At 44.1% G+C, this 15,550-nt stretch overlaps 1 protein-coding gene across 1 annotated transcript; it reads right to left on the bottom strand.

The window, feature by feature from the left end:
• Positions 1-2,787: 2,787 nt before the first annotated feature.
• On the bottom strand, positions 2,788-4,989 carry PtA15_17A40 (uncharacterized protein; the record flags this gene model as incomplete). Its single annotated transcript, XM_053164524.1, has 8 exons — positions 2,788-2,982; positions 3,101-3,179; positions 3,256-3,355; positions 3,452-3,641; positions 3,754-4,150; positions 4,299-4,367; positions 4,456-4,606; positions 4,686-4,989. The coding sequence occupies 8 exons, from the start codon at positions 4,987-4,989 to the stop codon at positions 2,788-2,790; spliced, it is 1,485 nt and encodes a 494-aa protein (XP_053028114.1).
• Positions 4,990-15,550: the final 10,561 nt, after the last annotated feature.

The raw sequence follows: 15,550 nt of genomic DNA on the forward strand, positions 1-15,550 counted from the left end.
TCTACAATTTTTAGTCATGTACTAGGCAAGATGCATATTCCAAAATGAACAGCTATTGGCACTGAAAAATTACAAAATTATGTTTCATCCCTTGGTGAAAATGGTAGGGAAAACTGAATCCGCTATTTTCACATTTAATATTGCTTTGAGTACAATTGCATATGAAACAGGTCTTCTTAGCTTTGGTGTGGTAAGGGTTTGATACTTGAAGAACAGAAATATTATGTCAAACCACTTTCCTCCCAATTTGATATGGGAATTGACATGTCAGAAATATGCCACAAGGATTCATCCACCAGTGTGCAGATCCTCTGAATTTGCTATATCTCACAAGTATGTTCCATAATGTGATTTTATGTGTGTTTTGAATGAAAAAATCTGCAATTCAAAAAAATACCTGGCAGTCGGCTAAGGATATGTTTGAGGATAAAGATTCATACATTCTTGGCAAAGTTTGTGTGCAATGAAGATCACTTCTGCAATTGTAATAATGATGAAACAAACACAAAACTTCAACAGAGAGATGCTTGTGGGTTGGCATTGAGTTATAGATCATTTCACAAACACTTGACCTACAGTTACACTGGTATTGGGAAGAAAGTGAACAAATAATTAAATTTAACATTGAACTCACATCAGACTAACTTACATACAAAATTACGGCCTGGCACTCTCTAGAGAGTGCAACACTTTCTTCCCTGGTGAGCTCCCTCAGATTCTGGCATGTCAGCTGATTACATTGTTGAGGGGTTGTGTTGTCTTTTCTCCTTTTCTCCATGTTTTCCATCTGCTTCCATCCTGTTCTCTCCTTTTTCTCTCATGTCAAAATCTGTGACACTTCTTCTTGTATGTAGACTAGTTCAGTGGGGCAGACACGGAAACTCTCTTCCTCATCCTTTCGGTCCACTGTCTTGTCTGGCCTAGGTTAGTGTTGTTTATCATTTCTCTTTCTCTACATGCTTCCAATGAACTAACATCCTTTCCGTGCACTGTCCCATCTGGCCTAGTTCATTGTAACATACAGTTGTCACAATTATTTTTGCAGTGATCAGCTGTTTTGACCGGTCCATCATGTCAATTTTCAATGTGAATATGCATCTTGCTATAAAGATGCAAGGCAAAATGGGAATGGAAGGGAGGATGCTGATGTTGTGCTGTGGTGTAGAATGAGGAATTGGGGCATTCCCCAGAGCAATTACCCCTCAAACCCCAAAGATTTAGCATCATAGTTGCCTTGGTCTTGAGTCTACATAGTCCATCTATGATTCTATGTAGCTCAAACTTGAAAGATACTGCTGTACTTCATTCCTACAAAACAAATGTCATTCTTTTGTCATTTGCTACTTACAAAGTGCTGAATGGAGAAAGAGGACCCTGGAAACCCCCTATAAATGGGGGTGGTGTAAAATCCAGAATTTCGTCAAAATTCATACATTTTGTGAATCAATTTATACACATTTCATGTGCACACTCAGGGGAGTTTCCAGTTTTACACACATTTTTAATGCCTACCATTGCTGCTGAGGGGGGGGGGGGGGTGAAAAAAAAGAAAAAACTCACCAAGGTAGGGTACCAAAAGTAAGGGCCTGTGCTTCAATTTTGCAAAATTCCCCCTTTTCTTGTCCTCTACACAACATTTGAAAATAATAGGAGGGTTCAATTGTTGAAATTCTTCACTTTTGGGCTCAAGAATGCCTTCTGGTGATTTTCAGCTTGATTTTTAAGAAATATTGAGGGAGATAAAATTGGGAAAATTGAATTTTGATTCCCAAACAAGGTGTGCTGCTGAGGGAGGGGGGGGGGGGGGGGGGGGGGGTTCTGGGATCTTAGTTACTACCCTCCCTTACCCAGGAAAAAATTCATACACTTGAAGTGCTTACCATTGAGGCCAAAAAAGCCCATTCATACCATTTTTGTGCCTGACATTTTGGTTTTTTTCCAAAAAATTCACACATTTTCATTACCCCCATTTATAGGGGGTTTCCAGGGTCCTGAAGAATGCCAACTCCAAATTGCATTTGAGAAGATGGCCTCCCCATAAGTATTTATGGTGTTCAAAATTGCATAAGATTTTTTTACATAAAATCATAAACTGCAATTTTGGCTGGGAGATGTCATTCAAGTTTTATGCACGCTGACATCTCCCAGCCAAAATTGGCTTTATGATTTTATGTAAACTGTGTGTAAGCCCCCATCCCTGGAGTCTCACAATAACCTTTCACAAGAGCTATCACAAGTATTACATAAGCTACAAGAGTACTTAGTCTCCTCCTGCTACTTCCCTAGTCCGGCAGAGAGCTTCACTCTCTCCCGGCTAGGTAAGCTATCTTTCATTCTTCTCATTCCCTTATGATCTAGTTGTACTTACATATGAGAGAGCTTCACTCTCTCCCGGCTAGATACCTGCAATACAGCCCCTACGTTGGTACTAGACGGTTTCTTAGGCTTTTGCCTTGTCTTTTGTGCCCCTCGACGACGACCAGTGAAGGACTCAAACGGAGTCCTTACACTGTGACATATGCAATTTTGAACACCATAAAAGATCCATGCCTTCCGGTCTACTATTTATTTCGGAGACCAAAATATTGATCTACAGTTACAGCTAGGATCTGCTATAAAAGGAGCAAGTTTGGTTTTTCTTTCTCATGACAGTATCCTAGTTTTCATTATATTATTTTCACTATGAGTATTGACCGACGGCAAGTTGTTTTGATCCATGCGTAACGGATTGGTGAATCGGGGCAGGCTATGAGAGCGCTTCGAAAAATTTACAAGAATTTTTTGGGGCTATTTACTGGAAGACAAGGTGCTTGTTTCTGGCGGAAATGTTTTAATTTCGATTTCTACTGATTCTGCCGACTCCCATGGCCGGGAAGGAATTATATGCCGATTAGTCGAGTCCATTTTGGAAGAAGCACCGGTCGAGTTTTCTGACAGTGAAACTGGTGACGCTCCATTCAATTCCTCCTTGTATAACCTCCACTGTTTATTCGCAAAGCAGCGGTATGAAGAGCGTATATGGGCAGGGTTACAATATAACTTAGTTATAGAGTTATAGAAAATGCTGGGCATGAAGAAGGGTGCTAAGTAGAAAACTTACGCATTGCCAAGTGATTGGGAAAGCAGACCAAGTGCCAGAAGCAGTCGCAAGCCACGCCGCCAACCCTCGCCAATATGGTCTAGCGACGACAAATTCCATGAGGCACATTCAACATTGCTGCGTCGCGTAAAACTCAAGTGCAAGGATTGGCTTACACTCTGATAACATCGGTGGTACGTATAATGCCCAAAAGGAAGAGAACCATCATAGTCATCATTGCGACGATCATTCCTAAAGATCGCAAGAGCAGATGAACTGAAACATCCTTAAGCAAGGGGTTGAAGTCGGTCAGTGATTGTTGTGCATGCAGATTTAGGAAACAAATTGGGTGGCTGGAGTGGCATAACCCACAAAATTGGCGTCTCTTTGCGATATCATACAAGCTTAAGCTGGTGCTAACAGTTTGCTCCATACCGGCTTCGGGGGATATCTTTGGCCTGAGCCAGCGCTGGAAGACACTCGCCTTGTATGATTGGCTGCCTGCACAGTGCACCCTTTTTTGGTATTGATGAATCAACAGCCAAAACATGGTGATGAAAATCTGCAGCGTGCGTCAGTGCTCGATGTGTCAGTAACTCCATCCCATAATGAAGACGAAGATGAACATCGATCTGCCAGCTTCAGCTTGTCCTCAGAGTAAGCAAGTTGCTCACCAGGTACGTTATGCAGAGGAGTACCAGTAAAACGCTTTGGAGGATTTGGAAACAATGTACAAGGCGATCGAGATGAATATTGACTTCATCTTCGAGCTTTTTTGTTTTCGTTGTGACTTGGAGTAGCTGAGTTGTAAGCTGGATTTTTTGTTCGATAGACGTCGATGGAACTCTCAGTTGATCCCAAGTAGAAGAGCCCTGCTTCAAATAATCCAGTATCTTGCCGGCTCCAATTGAAAACAGCTTATGGGCAGAGCACAGCCACGTAAAAAGGCCAATGACTGTGGCAACGAGGCATATGGGGAAGCCAAGAAATATTAAATTGATCGTGGTCGGCGATGGTGTCCATCTCCTCAAGCCTTTCGTTGTGTCTCCTTGAGTCTCGTTGTCATAGTAGCTACCGAGTCAGAGATGTTCATGAAGTCAGTATGCGATGATTCTAATCATTTTCAGCCGGGGCGAATCATAGAACTTTTTGGTAGACTACTGGACGACTGGTCATCTTGATGAATTTCCTGTAGAATGTTGCAAGTGAAGCAACTAACATTGCGACCAAGAAGCAGTGCATTAGACCCCAGTAAGTAAGCATCTCACCCAGGAACATTACTCCTAAACTGCAGATGGGGCAGGTGTGAGGCAAAAAGAAAATGAGTTGTCACGAGTCCGACTCTCATTATGTATGTGTACATGCCAAAAACTTACGGAGGTTCCAGTTGCGAATGTACGGCGTAGCTAGCCGAATGTGCGCTCTTGATTTGTATCAAGATGAAGGCTTGAGCACCAAGAGAGCCCATCAGCTGGGACGTGGTCATCAGGATCCCGGCATTGACCCAAAACAAAGGAGCCTTATGAACTGGAGCAGGAAAAAAAAAACGTAAAGCCCAGTTAAAAATAAGCAAGAATAGTGTGGTGGTTGAAGCGTCAAGATGTACCATTTGCTCCCATGTTGTCTTTGATGTATAGCCTCCTGAAAAGCCATCGTAATTGCTTGATACCACGAAGGTAGGGCAGTAGCAAGAGGACGAAACAGAATATAGCAATAAATAAATGGAAGATAAAACACACTATCAGAAAGGTCGTGGCGGTTTTGGAGAGCGGTATAAAGTACCGCGGAGTGATAATGTTGATGATGTAGTCGAATGGATTGACACCGGGTGGATTGGTGCTTAAATCGAATTCTTCACCAGCTGACCTGCGCTGGAGGCTCGTCATGTCTTCGAGGATAGTTAGCGGCATTCGCCAATCAAATATTCGTGAACAATCGCAATCGCAGTGCTACGAGGCATCAAGTTGAAGCTGATGGAGATTCGAAAATACAATCAAGCACGTTTTCGGAAGATGTGAACGGATGTGAGGGTAAAGAGTACGCTGCTGACGGCTGGGTTATACAGATGCCATTTTTTCCCATTTCATCTCGACCGCAGGCTATACTCTAAAGATATCAAGACAGTCGTGGCTGTGTGGACTCTGCTGATGTATGGCCCCATCATTCATGTAAGTACGCATAATGGCCATGTGGGCCGGAATTGCCATACAAGTTTATACACACAAATATGTAAGCTCAAGTCAAATCGCGATGCTTCTGTGAATTTGGCTTAGGCCGACGTGTGAAAATGAAAGAATCAGGAATTAGCGAGGATGCCAAATGAGGCGAAATGTGCCGCTTTCTATGACAGTCAAGTTTCCCGTGATCCTTGGGCCTTGGCTGCCTTGGCCATGCGCCCTTGGGGTTGGCCCTAACTTGACACAAGTCCCCCCTGGTGGGAGGCTCGCTGTGGCTGGCCGCGAAGCGGCCCCTCCCGCAGGGAGGGACTTGTGCACAAAGTCAAAATTTTGGCTGAGAAAGAAATCATGAATGGCTGGAGGAAAAATACTTAGCATCACCCAGCCTCCCCCTCAGCTCCTGTGGACCTGCCCCAGAGCCAAATTACACTTCTCAATCTCAGCTTTCAAATGGCGCTGGTCTCATCTCCTCAATCCTTATCATTTTTTCTGTACTAATGTTTTAAAAATAAAAAAACACAAAGAAATGTAAACCAAGGAATTACAACCATCATGCCTTGTGGATATTGGATTCACAAGCCTGCAGATATCTGCAGATCCTACACCTGTAGCCACCCAATTGTTGCAGATAGGATATTCAATTGTGCATATTATCAGAAAATCCAAAATTGGATCTTCAGTGCAATGTAATATCCTCCAGGATTCCTTTGACCTCCAAAACGGATTCCTTCAATCAGTTTTGGAGTTTATGCCTCAAAAACTTGGGGGAGGGTGCCCATCAGCACTGCCAAGAAAACTGTCTATTCAGTTTTTCTTGTACATATTTTGGTGAATTTTAAATTTTGTTTTTGTGTTTTTAGGATTGAAAATCCTTCCTTTGTCTGCCAGCCTGCAGACATTATTCATAAGCCTCTCCTACGGAGAGCCCTCCGGGCGGGGTCCCCCAGACCCTCCGTTCGAGAGGCTTAGTTAAGCTAGGGTTGGCCGGGAGTGGGTTGCAACTTGCAACTCTCACCCAGTTGGACTGGGTCGTGACTCGGAGCTATACCCCTGGGTCACTCAAACGTTGTCGTAACCTAGCTTTGCTCCCAACTTTTGTCCCACCAATGCGTTTGGCTGGGTGACAAGTGTTCGTCCCTTGTTTTCATGTCCTCAAAAGGGAACGATCCGTGCACCAGCTCCTCCAACGAGCCTCTAAAGCTCACCAAACCGAGCCGGAACTCCGACACAGAAGTTGGTGCAGCCTGTTGCGGACACATGGATGAAAAATTAGGGGGAATCGAGCCCCAAGCAGCAGGGAGATGTTGCTTCTGGAGAACTGCCGGTGCCGATGCGTCTAGGGGGGAAGATCACCCAAATTTTTGCCCAATCATCCAAGTTCAACAAAGTCGAGCATCCAAGGTTGAGGTCACGTTTGTCCAACCTACCAACGGTGGGCTGCTACGCTAAACTATCCGTAGCGTGCGCTATCCGCTAGTTTAGCATTGCGTAGTTCCTGACACAGTGCCGTTAGCTGTAGCGCCCGCTACGAGCCGCTACACTACACTAATGGGGGCTAACAGCGCTATCAGCATTTTTAGCAGTTGAATAGCACTGCTAGCGCTGATAGCGGCAATAGAGGCCCTGTGGTTTCAAGGGGTGCCTGTTAGCAGTAGCAACACTGAAACAAATACAATACATGGAGGCTTTGTTTGGAGCCAATATAAATATAGGTGATATAATCATTGGTTAATTCAATGAAAACTACAAAATTCAACATGAAGCCTCCAAATATTTTTTCTAGGCAACCTACAATACTGGCTTCAATTATGAAGTCAGATTCAACTGATTCAGCCATATTCAGTACTGTAGTACCATCATATCACTTTTGACCAAAACAAAGCAATTATGGTGTTCAAAGTTGGTTTGCATAATTTTATGCATGCATAAATTGTAAAATCATAAAAATATTTTGGTGAGGAAATTTTGTATTACATAATCAGACAGTCATATCCCCTGCAGAAAAGATTTTATGATTTTATGATTTATGCATGCATAAAATTATGCAAACCAACTTTGAACACCATAAATATAATGGTATTATGGTGCTGAAGATGGCTCAATCAGTTAAATCTTACTTCATAGTTGATGAGACCAGTACTGTAGGTTTCCTACAAAAAAAATTGGATTCTTTATGTTGAGTTTTGTATTTTTTATTGAATTTACAAATGATTATACCACCTATATTTATATTGGCTCCAAACAGGGCCGGAGTGTGTCTGGTAAACGTTTTTCATTGAAGATGGAGACCTACATGTGCTATTTTTTGTTTTCAGCCATCCTATACATAATAAGGGCTAAAAACAAAAAATAGGACTTGTAGGTCTGCATCTTCAATGAAAAACGTTGACCAGATACGCTCCATGTATTGTATTTGTTTCAGCGTTGGCAGTAGCGGGAAATCACTGTCCGCTAACAGAAAACCCCTTCATTTGTAGTTTAGATCTGCTACGCTGCCCTGAACTACGGACTAAATGTAGCGTAGCGGCCCACCGTTGAACCTACCCTACAACATGGGCGCACTTTCTTGAATTGGGACCGTTGGTCCCGCGGACAATCTCTTTGACCGTCTCGCCAACCCCTCAGGCGTTGGCAAACTGGTGAGAAACCCCGGTCGGTGGCTCAACGGTGGTCAGACCGTTGGTCAACCGGTTGCTTTGAAACCAAAGACAAAACGGATTGAGCCGTGAATTGCCAACGGCTGTTGGCAAATTTGCTTTTGCCAGCACCAAGGCTTGAGCTGGGGTTGGCTGCCCCCAGTACATGTAGCCCTTGAGCCAGACCACTTTCCACTGCGGGCATCTCGCTGTTGCTGCAGCCCACATCATGACGCTGCATATCAGAATATGATATGCAGCGTCAGCTACAGCAACATTTGGCCGGCTGATTTGTATTTGGACAGCCGGCCACCGCAGTACATAACAACCTCTTGATGACTGGTCCTTGTGCCGGCCATCAAGAGGATTACCCACTCCTCTCACTCCTCACGGTGACCAGCTCATGGACCGGTCATTGGGAGGAGTCCACACTCCTCTTGATGCCAGCACACACCGACATCAAGAGGAGTACAGACACCTCTTGATGGCCGGCACAACGACCGGTAACCAAGAGGAGTACACACTACTCTTGATGGCTGGCCCAAGGCCCGGTCATTGGGAGGAGTACATACACACTTCCCTTGATGGACGGCACAGACCGGGCATTGAGGTGCATGTACTCCTCTCGAAGCCGGCCTGTGTTGGCATTGAGAGGAGTATGGATTCCTCCTCCCGATGACCAGTCCTTGTGCTGGTCATTCAGAGGAGTGTGGACTCCTCCTCCCGATGACCAGTCATTATGCTGGTCATTGAGAGGAGTGTGGATAACTCTCAATGGCCGGCACAAGGACTCCTCCTGATGGCCGGTCCTTGGGCCAGCCATTGAGAGGAGTGTGTACTCCTCTTGGTGACCGGTTGTTGTGCCAGCCATCAAGAGTTGCGGTGTGTGTACATACCCCGGTGGCCGGCTGATGGACAGCAGCCAAGTGTTGCTGCAATACTTGTTGCGCAGGGTTTGAATCCCCACTGAATTGTCAGATGTTGCTGCAGTCCGCTGTGGTAGATGGAAAAGTGGAAAAATAAAAAGTTTTTCTATACCACATAAGTACTCATACTAGGCCTCAAGATACCACCAAATAGACCCCATAAATGGATGCTATGGCCAAATTCACCCCAAGTCACCACTGGAAGCACCCCTGGACCCCCTCTAGTGTGGAAGTTACACCTCATGGACACCTATCACACGGCCAGCCCCAGTAACCCAGCTGTCACCTGCCCCAACCCAAGTTTCACAGTAGTACACTTATACACATCACAGGATAGAAACATAAATCTCCCTGTCAGGCTACACTCATTACATATTAACTAAATACACTCCTTTATATACATAGTATGACATCATTTACACTGTTTCTGCAGCCTCAGACTTTGTGTATACACTAATTACCCCTCATGTATGACAGCTCATGCAGTCTACTGTCACCTTATGCATGATTTAGAATGTTCTGTTGTATATTCTGAAATCATGTATGCACCCCTGACATATTTAGAATGTTCTGTGGTACATTCTGACACCATCCACGCGCCCTTGGGGGGTTATGACATCATTTGTATCTACTCCCACCAGCTAAAATCTCCCACCCTGTTGTCTAGATTACCTGAAACCCTCACCCAAAAGCCCCTTTGGGGCTCCCCTTTTTTCTATAAAAGGAGCTCTCTCCACCCCCAGTGGCCTGCTCCCCAGTTCCCCACCCAGAACTCACAAGTCACCCAACACTCATCCACACTCAAATCCCAAAACTCTTATAACAATAATTCAACCCTTATAACAAAGTAATTCAACCCTTATAACAATTAAAACACTTACATGTTGCCAGTAAAACAGATTTTATCTGGAACAGACCAGACCTATCACTTAATAAAACTTGCCCAGCTGAGCTTGGTGGGTCTTGTTGACTGATAACAGAAGGGCAGAGCTTGCAACTCCACCATACCCTTCAAAATTCAGCAAAAGGGTTTCATTACCACTTTTGAGTCTTACACCGCAGCAAAATCAAGATTCTGGCAGTGTTCCAAGCTGATCACTACATGCTTCTCCAGTGGCATTAGCACTACTTGCAGCCGAGCCACTGAACATGGGTGCCTGCTGATTGGGCCCCAAGGAGGTGGTGGTGGTGGCCCGGGCCACCAGGCCTCTGGTGGTGGCGGCTGGCCAAAACGTTCTGAAATAGTTGAATATATGTTTGCCATGATTCAATAAATTTAGGGTGTTCAAAATTGATTTTTGAATCTCATTTTACATAAAACCATAAGATTTATCAAAGTTTTGAGAGGTGCTTGAAATGAAGAGAACCCTCAACTTTCACCCCATCAAAAGTTTGGACATGTAGATCTTATGATGTTATGTAGAAAGTGGTTTGAAAATCAATTTTGAACACCACAATTATTTCAAATTTTTGCCACACAGGAAGATGAATTCCAGGTCCCCAAATAACTGTACTTATTTTGATTCTTAATGGGTTTATACAGCATACAAGGGAGCTTCAAAAAACTCCAAATAATTAACGGGGGACAGTAAAAAGGCTTTCTATTGATTCATCAAAAAAAACTTGAACATTTTTGCCCCCTTCATCTGCAGTGCGCAAAGTGTTTGGAAATGCGCGCACTGCACAGTGCACGACAAGTTTTTTGCAGGGGGAAAAGGACAGCAATTTCAGAAAAGCTTGCGGCCAGCTTTTGGACCACTGATTTCAGCCTCAAAACCTGTATGGCTCCTGTACGTCAGGAATGCCATAAGAAGAAAAACCCCAGTTTCTTTGTTTTCCACTCTGGGGCCTTGAGGGCCCCATCATTAGATTCCTGGAGTGATTTTACTTTGATACGGCCCTTTGCCGCCCCTGCCTCCCTTGCCCCTTGCCTGGCCCAGCACTCATGTCAAGTGAAACCAGCTGCCCGAACGGGTTTTGTCTGCCTGTACAGTGAAGCTGTACAGGTCTGTGGCTGAAATGCAGAAGTCATTTCAGCCACAAAATTTGGCAAGCTTTTCTGACATTGCTGTACATCCAATGGCAAAATACAGTGTATTGCATTGGATAAAAAATGCAATACAAATACACTGTATATGCAATACATGGCATATACAAACGGACTTACTTCGCGCACTACAAAAAACTCTTTGCGCACTGCACAGTGCGCACAGTATCAAAAACTTCGCGCACTGCGGGTGAAATACATACTTTTTTCAAGATATTTTCTGACCAATCAATAGACAGGCTTTTGATTGTGAGATTACAGGCCCAGATGGAAGGCCGCGCCCTCATAAATTGAGTAAGCGGCTGGGATCTGCACTAGCTGCGTAAACAGGTAAGCAAAGCAAACCTGTTCCGAAGTCCAAAAATGGTTCCGCAGGGTCAAAAAAACTGACACATCAATCTTTGATGTATGCAGACTTGACTCCAACAACCAGCAAACTCAGGCTTGTGGAGAATCCCGGCCCATTGTCACGCAGAGCTAGAATATCAGCATCTACCAAAGGTAAGTTGCTGATGATTAAACTCTGAAGTGATTAGATAAGAGCTAATGCCTTATCCAAACTCCCTTAGACAAAGTCAACCAGGAGAAGATCAACCAAACCAATTCCACTCAAAGAGAGGCGAATAAAATTGGTGAGTGGCTGCATCCAAGCAAGGCTAGGCAAACAAAAGGCTTATGAGGAATGCGAAAGTACAACAGATAACGTTGCTCATCTCCTTCGCCGTTTTGCTGAAACCAAACAAAAAGGACCTTAAGGGCCACAAGCGCAAAGAGCACTGCCTCAAAGCTAAACGTTGTGAACAAGATCTCATGTGTTTTTTTTCTCTTTATTTTGTCTTAGTAAAGAGCGGCCTATTGCCTGCTCTTAGCAACGGTGGGTCGCTACTTTACTCTACGATAACCAGGCCAGGAGAGTAAAGTAGCGACCTTCAGTTACGTTTTTCACGATTATCGTTATTGCTAGCGCGCAGATAGCAGTGTCATGGTTATCGTAACTGGCCTTTCTTCATAAGGCTGTTACTGGTAAATTAACGAGTTATTGTAATGAAAGGCCAATTTTGCCCTAGAATGGCCCTTTCATACAGCTGTTACTGGTAAATGAACACATTGATGAGCAATGAAAGGCCAAATTTGCCCTAATATGGCCTTTTATTGCTCAATATCTTGCTCGATAACTGCTGCTCTGCACATAGATATCGTAGCTTCCTTGAAAAAAAAACTCTCCCTGAGTGCGTTATCAATATTGCACCAGATTTCACAGTGGTGACCAGTCCGGTTATCGTAGAGTGACCAAAAATCGCTACGATAACGCTACTTTACCAATAACCGTAAAGTAGTGACCCACTGTTGCTCTTAGGGAAATCCCCTCAGCTATAAAAGATATTGTTTTTCTTTCTATTAAATAAAAGTTGTATGGAAGCCTAACAAGAAAGGATATCTTAGCTATCTGAATTCTTTCATTAATTGGTCTCTCTGAATTTTTTGGGAGTTTTTTGAAGCATTCTTCCATGTTAAAAAAAAACAGAACAAAGGTAGGATGTGGGGGCCTAAAAAACAAGGTTCCCATCGCCCAAAAATTCCAAATCATTTATTGAGTAATGAAATATATAAGGATGTACTTCGCGCACTGCAGGGGGAATCCACTCGACGTCCCGGCCACAGTGCGCAGAAGCTCAAAAGGCTTCGCGCACTGCAGAAAATAAACCATCAAATTCTCATTTTTTTTTCTGCCAGCCGGCAGAGGGGATTTTTCTTGCCCCTGCTCCATTTTCTTGGGGCATTTGGAGCCCCCAGCATGACATAAAAAATACAAAAAATAAGCGGAGCGCCTCCACGGTGTGGTGTGCCAAATCTGTTTCAAGTATCAAATTACATAAAGTGATGGTTGAATACATGAGAAGGAGATATATTCTTAGATTTATTATTGCATAATTAGATTCTGAAGGCCATTTAACCCCTAGTCACTCACTTGAACCACTAGGATAGCTCCACTCAGTCAAAAGTTATTTTGGTTAAATGGGGTTTCATCCAACATAAGTACATAGTATAGTGGTACATGGGTAGTACATAATATGGTATTAGAGCCAACTACAACTGGGTCATATTTTTTGTGCATATTCAATTAGAGTTAGGGCTAGAACCACAAGTTGGCCATATTTTTATGCATATTCAATTAGACTTAGGGCTAGAACCACAAGTTGGCCGCCTTGTAGATAGACTATATAAGGAGCCCTTCCTCCACCCTCATTTGAATTCAGCATGTGAAAAGCAGCCACCAACCAACCAGTCACTCATTCATTTAACAGTGTGATCTCAAACATCCACTCACCCAACACCTGTGATCATAATCAGGTTCTTAAATAGCCTTGTGTCATTGCACATCATCTGCATTGTTTGATCTAAGTCTGATAGAGACTACTACACATAGTGATCTCTATCAAGGTTTTGCCACAACAATAAATAAATTTTGTTGTCAGAATCCTTGTGTAGTACAATAGAGGGGCAGGTCCTTCAAACCACCCATAACATAAATATTGCTTAACTGCATATTTGTTATCTCCCCCTCGCAGAACTGCCACCCGTCCCAAAGGAGTTCTCACAACGGGGCGCACCCGCTGGGGATTTTCAACATGCTAAAAAGCCATGGATCGGGTACACAGCCCCTTGAAAACAGAGTTTGAGGGGCTGAAGTACATACCCCATGACTTTGCCGTGCGGATGGCCGGCACAGGCTGGTCCCGGAGTGGAGTACATGCACACTCCCCCGATGACCGGCCAGGACGCACGTGGAGTGCAAATCACCGGTCATCAAGGGGATTACACATTCCTCTTAATGACCGGAACGGTCTGTTGAAGGTGTAATCCCTGTAGAAGGGAAAAGGATCAGCAGTGCTCTCACTGCTGAAGTTTCTACTGCCAAGTATGCTCAGCTTCCTGCTGCCAAGTATGCTCAGCTTCCTGCTGACAAGCATGCTCAGCTGTCCCTTGCTACAGCTGCTCATCACAGTGCAGAAATCAATAAGAAAAGAAATGAAACAGAGGAGTGGAGCATTCCTGCAAGGAGGAGAAAAGTATAACTACTTTTATCTCCTGTCCTTTTGATGAGGACTTTCCAATAAGAAAGTACGCTGAGGAGTAATTCCTCAGCAGCATTTGTTTACAATAAAAACTGGGCTCTCTTTGCCCCTCTTGTACCACACACACTTACTCATACTCACTCATATATACACTCACTCACACTCACTCACATCCACTCACTATACATATTCTCAATTATCATCTCATCATCTTATCATCTTTATACATACACATCATTATCAACATTTGTCTGGTAGCCTCGCTCAACAGACTCACAAACTAAACTTACCAAATACATACACACTTTTACAACATAAAGTTAACAAGGTCCTGGTTATTGAGAGGAGTAAACACACCTCTCAATGGCCGGAACAGTCCCGGTCATTGAGAGATTAAGCATTCCTCTCGATGACCGGAACAGTCCTGGTCATTGAGAGATAAGCATTCCTCTTGATGACCGGAACAGTCCCGGTCATCAAGAGATAAGAATTCCTCTTGATGACCGGAACAGTCCCAGTCATCGAGAGATGATCATTCCTCTTGATGACCGGAACAGTCCCGGTCATCAAGAGATTAAGCATTCCTCTTGATGACCAGAAAAGTCTTGGTCATCAAGAGATAAGCATTCCTCTCGAAATGGGACAGACCCGGCCATCGAGAGGAGGAACACTCTTGATGACCGGGTATGTTCCGGTTGTTGAGAGGAGCAGTGTTTACTCCTCTCAATGACTGCTACTGTTCCGGTCATCAAGAGGAATGCTTAATCTCTCAATGACCAGGACTGTTCCGGTCATCAAGAGGAATGCTTATCTCTCAATGAACAGGACTGTTCCGGTCATTGAGAGGAATGCTTAATCTCTCAATGACCAGGACTGTTCCGGTCATCAAGAGGAATGCTTACGCTCTCAATGACCGGGACTTTTCCGGTCATTGAGAGGAATGCTTAATCTCTCAATGACCGGGACTGTTCTGGTCATTGAGAAGAATGCTGTCATCGAGAAGAATGCTCAATCTTTCAATGACTGGGACTGTTCCGGTCATCAAGAGGAATGCTTATCTCTTGATGACCGGGACTGTTCCAGTCATCAAGAGGAATGCTTAATCTCTTGATGACTGGGACTGTTCCGGTCATCAAGAGGTGTGTTTACTCCTCTCAATAACTGGGACCGTTCCGGTCATTGAGAGAAATGTGTAATCCCCTGGATGACCGGTGATTTTCACTCCACGTGCGTGCTGGCCGGTCATTGGGGGAGTGTGCATGTACTCCGCTCCGGGACCAGCCTGTGCCGGCCATCCGCACGGCGAATTCATGGGGTATGTACTTCTGCCCCTCAAAGTCTGTTTTTGAGGGGCTGTGTACCCAATCCATGGCTTTTTAGCAGGTTGAAAATCCCCGGGGGGTGCGTGTCAGCCTTAGAGTCAACCCAGCTGACCTAAAGTCTGCCTTTATCTACTTTTTACATATGAATTACTTCATATCTTTTTCATCTCAAGAGATAAACTTGTTTTGACTTCATATTCTGCTTCCTCACGCAATTTTAACCCTAGTTACAACTTACCAATTCTTTGTAACTATACTCCTTCCCTGAGTTATTGAGTTGTGGCGC

Source organism: Puccinia triticina, chromosome 17A (assembly GCF_026914185.1).
Source record: "Puccinia triticina chromosome 17A, complete sequence".
Lineage (NCBI taxonomy): Eukaryota > Fungi > Basidiomycota > Pucciniomycetes > Pucciniales > Pucciniaceae > Puccinia > Puccinia triticina.